This window comes from Periophthalmus magnuspinnatus, chromosome 19 (assembly GCF_009829125.3).
Source record: "Periophthalmus magnuspinnatus isolate fPerMag1 chromosome 19, fPerMag1.2.pri, whole genome shotgun sequence".
Classification (NCBI taxonomy): domain Eukaryota; kingdom Metazoa; phylum Chordata; class Actinopteri; order Gobiiformes; family Gobiidae; genus Periophthalmus; species Periophthalmus magnuspinnatus.
The window spans coordinates 4743899-4752248 of record NC_047144.1 but is presented as its reverse complement, the minus strand read 5'-3'; the positions used below and the strand labels follow the sequence as shown (position 1 = coordinate 4752248).

At 45.9% G+C, this 8350-nt stretch overlaps 1 protein-coding gene across 1 annotated transcript in view; it reads left to right on the top strand.

The window, feature by feature from the left end:
- Nucleotides 1-1129: 1129 nt before the first annotated feature.
- fam20cb (FAM20C golgi associated secretory pathway kinase b) overlaps nucleotides 1130-8350 on the top strand; it is a 71993-nt gene continuing 64772 nt past the window's right edge. The window contains exons 1-2 of the mRNA XM_033984553.2: nucleotides 1130-2169; nucleotides 2592-2767. Of these exons, the coding sequence (XP_033840444.1) occupies nucleotides 1664-2169; nucleotides 2592-2767 (682 nt within the window). The 5' untranslated portion in view covers nucleotides 1130-1663. The remainder of the gene's footprint in view (nucleotides 2170-2591; nucleotides 2768-8350) is intronic.

Genomic DNA, 8350 nt, shown 5'->3' with positions numbered 1-8350 from the left:
CACCCCGGGCTACTGTAGGCCAACGGCTGAACTACCCAACCACAAGACAGGCAACACTTTGTCCAGAGTGCTCACACTAGCACTGACACCCTACACCGGCCTGAGACATCTGATGGAGCTCCCTCCTCGCTATGCTCCCCCTCCCTCCTTTGTGTGTGATTAGTCTGTGTTTAAGGTGCTCCAAATGTCAGTGGTCACCGATCCTTCCTATACACCATTCATTAGGTTGTGATTTAAAGGAAAGGCTACAATTATCCCCCATGCCCCACAACAGGGTTCTGTCTATTTTAGTCACAATGGACAAAGTGATGGAGAAGACTGGGGCCATTGTCAGTCCAAGACTTTGACATAAAAACTGTGTTGTCACACATTTTGGGAAATGCCAGAAGAGCTAACCATTTAGAGAACTGTGTAATACAGATTTATATGTGGATAAATCATTCACAGGCTCTTTCCAAATTTGACCTTTTTATACAAATCGTGCCCAGGATGTACAAAATGTAGATGTGAGTTCATAGATAAACTTTGCTTAATTTTTCACAAATAAAAGACAGTGTCTATATGTTTAGTCTTATTTTGTGCAGATTTGTATTCATCATTGGAGCTTCAGGTCTGGAATGATTCAGCTTTGTATTTGATGTAATTATATGTGTAGCCCCTTATAGTAAATAGTCAGTGTGCAATATAAGTTTGCTGTGAGTTTACAAGCCAAAAGTCCACTGTGGTGTGGATTTCATGCAGCCTTTAAAAGTGATTGAAGCTGGGATTGGTGCTGAGTGGCAGCGGCGCAGGATGGAACCAGATCCCCGCCTGATGAGCGCTCTAATAGGCCTGTCTAATGTATCATCGATGGATTGACTGCCGTCTCGGAGGAGGCGTTTCGTGGGGATTTGCGCAGATGAATTTCTGGGAAGTGAAATACAGTTGTGGTGTCCGGGGTGAGAAAATACGCCCTCTATGGGCAGAATGGATGTACAGTGAAGATCAGCCCAAAGCGATACACAGGAGCGTTTCTCATGCGCTCACTGTCCTCTCTCTCTTTTCCGCTCTCAGCCAATCTGTGCGCGGTGACGCTGCGCAAAGGCAGGATCTAGTCTTTGCTTCATAGTCGTATTTAACACACCCACCAGATCCACACATGCTACAGAGGTGCAGTCTCCTGCCCGCCTCTTCGCGCTGGGATTTAGCTCGAGCTCTTACCTGTGGGCCGACTACTTTTTCTGGGGGAGTTTCCCTTGAACAAAAACATGACTTAAGGCAGACTCGCTTTTCCGGGATAGCTGATTCTCTACAGCTCACGAATCGCACAGAAGAAGCTCTATGCGCGCAGCTCCCTCTTGTCACTTTACGTGGCTCCTCGCTCAGTGGACAGGCACTGGGCTGTAGGATGTGGCTGTGGAGTGGACCATCGCGACCTGCTCTACCTGGACGACTGCGGATGGTTTTACGCGCGTGAGAGAATCTTGAAAACAAGTGTGAATCCAAAGTGTTGACACTGAATCCTTCACTCAAGACGGCCAGCGAAGATGGCTCCTATGTGTTTAATGTGTACTTCATTAGATTGGCGTCCAGTGTGATCAACATCATTAGTGATGTAGTTAGCCTCTTCATCTGCGTGCTCATCATCTGCAGCAAATACTCGCATCTGCTCAAGCGCGAGACCATGAAGATGATCCTGCTGCGTAAATTCCGCGTGCTCATTCTGATGGTGTTCTTGGTCGCCTGTTCCATGCACATCATGATCGACCTGCTGCCCAAGCTGGAGCGCAGCGGCAACAGCGGCTGCTCGTGCTCGCACACGCCGAGCGAGGAGCCTCAGAACTGGGCCAAGCAGAGCTGGCCTAACAAGCACACGCTGCGGCTCCTCCAGGACTTCAGCAACGAGCCCAACTCCAACGTGTCCTCGCATCCACTGGACAGGCTCCAGGGCGCAGGGGACAAGAAACGACCCCCCCACTTGATGGAGATGCGCTTAATGGACAGAAAGCGCCCGCTCATTGAAGACGCGGTTGTCACCAAGAACGTGCCGCTCAAAGGTTCAAGGTTGTCCGCGTTGTACGATCACCCGTTATACAAAAGAGCCCTGCCAGCGCTCACAGACGATGACACGCTGTTTAACGTCAACACGGACATCCGATTTGACCCCAAAGTGGCGGACGAGGCACAATGGTAACCAGACATGAGCCTGATGTTTATGGTCACTCATTAGACCTGTTATTTCATTAGAATGTCAGCTGTTTTCATCTGACAACTGAATTATTACTGTAGAATAAGTGAACTCACTCGCATTTTACTGTCCATGTTTTGTTGCCCTTTTCACTTGCATATGCATCATATTATTAAATATTGCAAATCTTCTACACCTCTATATGCAGTGTTATTGTTCATGCACAACTGCCCTAAAACAAAGTAACCCTCTCAGTCCTACATATGCATGCCTCATCTTTAATTTGTCTCAGCAGCACAGCCTCTAGTTTATCTCCCCGCAATCACATCAATTTATCAAGCTGTTGCACAACACCTGCCTGCCTTTTGTAAATAAATCAATGCTCCAAGTTCGTCTCACTTATAATTTATTTTTCTTCTCGCAGGAATGAGAAAATTGGCATCAATGAGTTTAGCCCGACCGGAGAGCTCACGGCTGACTCCTATCCCAACTGGCTGCGCTTCCATATTGGGATTAACAGACACGAGCTGTACTCCAGACACAATCTTGTCATAGATGCTCTCCTCAAGGACCTGGTCACCCAAAGGATCACGAGTGTGGGTGAGTGAAGGCCAGAGCTGCACGGGTCAAAATCACACCTACACTGCACATGCCTCTGCCGTACAGCTGCTGGTGGCAAACGTGGAAAAGAGCACAACTTCAACTTGAATAGATAAAGCAAGATATTGTGGGAGACTTGGTTATTAAGGGACGTCAGAAAGTACATAGTTGTAAGATTATCACATACTGTTGAACTCTTTACATGTTATAATAGTGTAAAAGTAAGTTAGTTAGCATTATGCAATTTACATTAACCTGTTTTGTAAAGCTTCCTTGTAGTCAAATCAGTTTTATTAAGAATCATTCAGACTTAAAAACTACAAATAACTACGACTAAGCCAGAATTGCTAATAAACTATCTGCTCATGCTTTATCAAGGCTAATTAAGGTGTAGTATTTCTAAAGCGGGACCCATTTTTAAAACCACCGTCTCCGTAAAATGCACTTTACAACAACAGAGTCTGCAGGTTTTCAATTGCAATGAAAAATGACATTTGCTCAGTTCCAGAAGTTATAACGTGAATTGTTTTGTGATGATAAGAAAGTACAAGTTTAAACAGGGGTGAGCTAACGGGAATACTTGATTAGAAATGTTGTCTAGTCAATATATAGTATAAATCATGGCGTAATGTACCTTTAATTGCCGTTTTAAGTTGAAAATGCATTAAATTTTGAAATCTGTCACGTTTAAAGATCAGTACAAACTTCCTGTGTTGCATGTTCTCTGCTCGTGTACCTTTTGGCAGGTGTTGTCGACGTGCTAGATGTGAAACTAAACTCAGAACAGTGCGTGCAAAAATGCTGTACTGGGTCTGCAGGTTTTGGAGGGAGGGGGGGGTCACCTGATGCGTGATGGACAGGTAAGCTCCTATCTGCCAACGACCGCGCAGTTACATATGAGATTAGAACTGAACGGCGGTCGATTTAACTCCATATGCCTGTCTCGCACAACTAAGGAAATCGTAACGTATCACAGTTACAGCCCCAATGCATCCTGGGAGAATATAACAAGCAATGACTATGATACAGACGAAGTGACAGGTGTATCGCAGTCTCGTAAAAAAAAAACACACACCAAAAGTGATAGTATTTTCTTTGGGAACTGTAAAGCGGGATATGTATTTTGGTACTTTTTTAAAAAACAGTTGGATCGTCTTGCGTTTTTTGGCTCGGTTCGCTCCAGTAGACTCAAGGTCGCTCCTCTTGCTCTAAAGTGATTGCAGATTTTAGATGTATCTGCCAATGACTAAGCTCTGGCACGCAACGAGTATTAAAAGGAAGACACGCATTTTTAACTTAATAAAATAGGTTGACGTGACTCCAGATTAAACCGAAAAATAGGCGGGGACTTGTAGTTTTATTGTGAATAAACGTACAAATCTGCTTAAGTTGTTACACAAAGCAAAACAAGTAGACATTCGAACTTAGATTAGATTCTTGGGACTGATTTATTGAATTTGTCAAAACATCCTTTATCAAATCATACAAAAATTGGTCTATAGTTGTACAGTCAGTGCTTACAAAAGTCTACTGCATGTACATCGTAGTGTTGTCACGATACTCCAAATTCGTGGGTGATTTTCGATACTTTTGACAACCCTAATACTTTGATAAAGGGACGACGTATTTTCCAACTTTTACAATGCAGTTCTCTTTGCATTTTTTTTGCATATGTCATAGTAATAATCCTCTATCCACTGGTTCAGCTGAGAAAAAATAACAAAATCAACAAACCTGGCACATTCAAGTGACTGATAACACACATAAATGGGCATTTTGAGATAGGGAAATTTTACAAGTTAGTTAGAGGAAGTGCTTTTAAAGAATATCTGTTAAAGATTCACTTCTCCTCCTCAGCGTCCTTAACAGAAGCCTGTGCTGTCAGGTCGTGTCAATTTGCATTTACGGCTGGGACAACTCCTGATATTCCAACTCAAGGCTGCTCCACGTGCACCTGCGTTTAACTATACGCTAAAATCATTTACTGTAGACCAATATTGCAAATAAACATTAAAAAAGGTGCGTTATGTCACTTTTCTGGTCGGGGGGTACATCACCTGCTTGTTTCCGTGGAGTTGTTATTGCGTCGTGTGACATGTTCAACCGTTTGGCCTTGTTATTGCTAAAAATATACCTCACAAAACATGCATTCTTATGGATTTTTCTCCACGGATATGACCTATTGCTCGGTGGCATCATTTGTTTTTTTTTTCTGTCTGTGGAGATAGTTTTGGCTTAATGCAATACTGTGGAACATTTGTGGAAAAGCAATAACATCCCCTCCAGAAATGCTACTTTAATTATATAGCAGAGTCTATAAATGAACATGTCAACAGACTTTCTTTGACCCACTTTTGTGCTCGCTTTGCTATTTGAAAACCAAGAATTTACTATTTGTCCATCCATCTATCCATCCATTTTCCTCCTCTCATCCTGGGTCGTGGGGGCAGCAGTCTTAAGCAGGGACTTCCAGACTTCCCTCACCCCTAGACACGTCCTCCAGCTCCTCCGTTGGGAAGTAATTGTTGATACTACAGAAAAAGTGTGTATACTAGTCTGCCTTTATATTAAAACGAGGTAGAGATCCTTTAGTTATTATGGCTTCAATCTTGACACAGCTCCACTCCCTGGCTGGTCAGTTGAGGAATTTCCTTCTCTTCTATCTTTATACTTAAGCAATAGGCCCGAGTCTCCCTCCGTCTGCTTTCTCCCGGTGGATAGAGGAAGCCGTTCTCAGCGTCTGTATCCAGCTAAGTACATGCTGGCTCCGTAATTACAGAGCTTTCACACAGGCCTGGGGCAGAATACCAATACAAGCCAACAGCACATGCTTATTATCTCAACTTAAGAATAGAGGGCGCTTTATAGGTTCAAAGTGCTTGTGTTTGTCAATGAAGAAGCGTGGAAGAAATCGATTTAATAAACGCCTAATGGAAATAAGTTAGATTGTAGTAGAAGTAGTAGTGTTTGGACAGTGTAAATACTTTAAACTCCTGACTAGAGTTTCTACTGTAAACAGAAGAATCTCCAGTCTAACGATACTGACGAGTTAAAATCACATCAGTATATTTTGTCAATATTAGCTGGTACGGTTCATACTAAAGTAAAGTATATAAATTGTACTCAGATGACCTCGTCACTCAACTTTCCCACCTATAAAAATCTGTTGTAAGTTTCTCTAGTTAATTGAAGTTTAATGAGCTGAATGTTTTTCCTGATGTTTAAGGTAGGCTGAACCCCGAATCGATGGCTCGTCTTTGTAAACGTTCCCTGTCTCCGTGATTCCCGTATGTAAAAATAAATGAGGGAATTGATTGCGCAGGTTGTACTACTGGCAAAAGGCCACCGAAAACATTGTTCCCGATCGATCTGCGGCCGGTCCGCTCAGATCTTTTTTGGAAAAAATTTCAGGCTTGTACGATGTTCGGAGTAGAGTCCCACAAGGGCCTTCACGATGTGTTATCATGGCACGGGATGGAAGAGAGAGGGGGGAGGAGAGGGGGAAAGAGGAGAGAGGGGGGGGGGCAGGAGGGGAGAGGGGGGAAAGAGGAGAGAGAGGGGAGAGGAGAGGGGGGAAAGAGGAGAGAGGGGAGAGAGACAGGAGGGGAGAGGGGGAAAGAGGAGAGAGGGGAGAGAGACAGGAGGGGAGAGAGGAGAGGGGGAAAGAGGAGAGAGGGGGGGGAGACAGGAGAGGGGGGGAAAGAGGAGAGAGAGGGGAGAGGAGAGGGGGGAAAGAGGAGAGAGGGAAGGGAGACAGGAGAGGAGAGGGGGGGGAAAGAGGAGAGAGGGGTGGGAGACAGGAGGGGAGAGGGGGAAAGAGGAGAGAGGGGAGAGGAGAGGGGGGAAAGAGGAGAGAGGGGAGGGAGACAGGAGGACAGAGAGGAGAGGGGGAAAGAGGAGAGAGGGGTGGGAGACAGGAGGGGAGAGAGGAGAGGGGTAAAGAGGAGAGAGGGGTGGGAGACAGGAGGACAGAGAGTAGAGGGGGAAAGAGGAGAGAGGGGGGAGGAGAGGGGGGAAAGAGGAGAGAGGGGAGGGAGACAGGAGAGGAGAGGGGGGAAAGAGGAGAGAGAGGGGGGAGGAGAGGGGGGAAAGAGGAGAGAGGGGAGAGGAGAGGGGGGAAAGAGGAGAGAGAGGGGGGAGGAGAGGGGGGGAAAGAGGAGAGGGGGGAGGGAGACAGGAGAGGAGAGGGGGGAAAGAGGAGAGAGAGAGGGAGAGAGACAGGAGAGGAGAGAGGGACAAAAAGGAGAGAGAAGAGAGGGGGGAAAGAGAGGAGAAGAGAGAGAGGAGAGAGGAGAGGGGGACAAACAGGAGAGAGAGGAGAGGGGGACAAAGAGGACAGAGAGGAGAGGAGGACAAAGAGGACAGAGAGGAGAGCGGGACAAAGAGGAGAGGACAGAGAGGAGAGAGAGAGAGAAGAGAGAGGGGAGAGGAGAGAGGGGATAGAGGAGAGGAGGACAAAGAGGAGAGAGAGAGGAGAGGAGAGAGAGAGAGAGGAGAGAAGAGAGAGGGGAGAGGACAGAGAGAAGAGGGGATAAAGAGGTGAGAGAACAGAGAGGAGAGAGAGAGAGAAGAGAGAGGACAGAAAGGAGAGGAGGACAAAGAGGAGAGAGAAGAGAGAGAGAGAGAAGAGAGAGAAGGGTAGGGAAAAAGACGGGGGAGAGAAGAGAGTAGATAAGAAGAGAATACACGGAGAGGACAGAGAGAGAGGGAGAAGAAGAGAAGAGAGAGAAAAGGAGAGAGAGTGTGAAGGAGGAGAAAGTAGAGTAGGGGCAAAAGAGCTAGTAGATAAGGAGAGAATACTTGGATAGAAGAGAGGAAAGAGGGACAGGAGAGAGTAGAGTAGGGGAGAAAGAGTTGTGAGAAGGAGAGAGTGAGAGAGTAGATAAGGAGAGAAAACATGGAGAGGTGAGAGGGAGAAGAGAGAGAAAAAGAGAGAGTGCGGAGGAGAGAGTAGAGCAGGGAATAAAGAGGGCTGGGAGATAGAGAGTAGATAAGGAGAATACATAGACAGGAAAGAGGGAAAGGAGAGGGAGAAGAAGAGAAAGAAAAGGAGTGAGAGGGAGGAGAGAGAGGAGAGGGAGAGTGAAAAGGAGAGAGAGATAGAAGAGATAGATAGAGCGAAGGAGACAAGTTTGGGCGTCCTTCACCTCCTCACTCTTCTGTCCTGTCAAACACACTGCGGTGGCACAGTCGTTTCAGAGCACGCACACACACACACACACCCCCACACCCCCCCACACCCACACACCCACACACACACACCCCCACACACAAACACACACACACACACATAACATGGATAAACACTGGTTGAGCTAAACAACAGCTCCAGGCCTTAATTTCATTGGTTCACATCGATCCTGTAAAGCGCTGGTGTTATATGCGCTTTTGCTGTTTTATTTAGTCTTAAAATGGTTTGCAGTTGTCCTCAGTTATTCCTCACTTACCTCATGCATTTCGAGCATCTTAATTATTCACCTCAACGTGTTTATAAGCACTTTTTTTTTACAACTTGGCAGCCATGACTGTAAAGGTAACAATTATCGGACAATTGCTTGCTAATGCTTTTTAATTCCCGTAGAT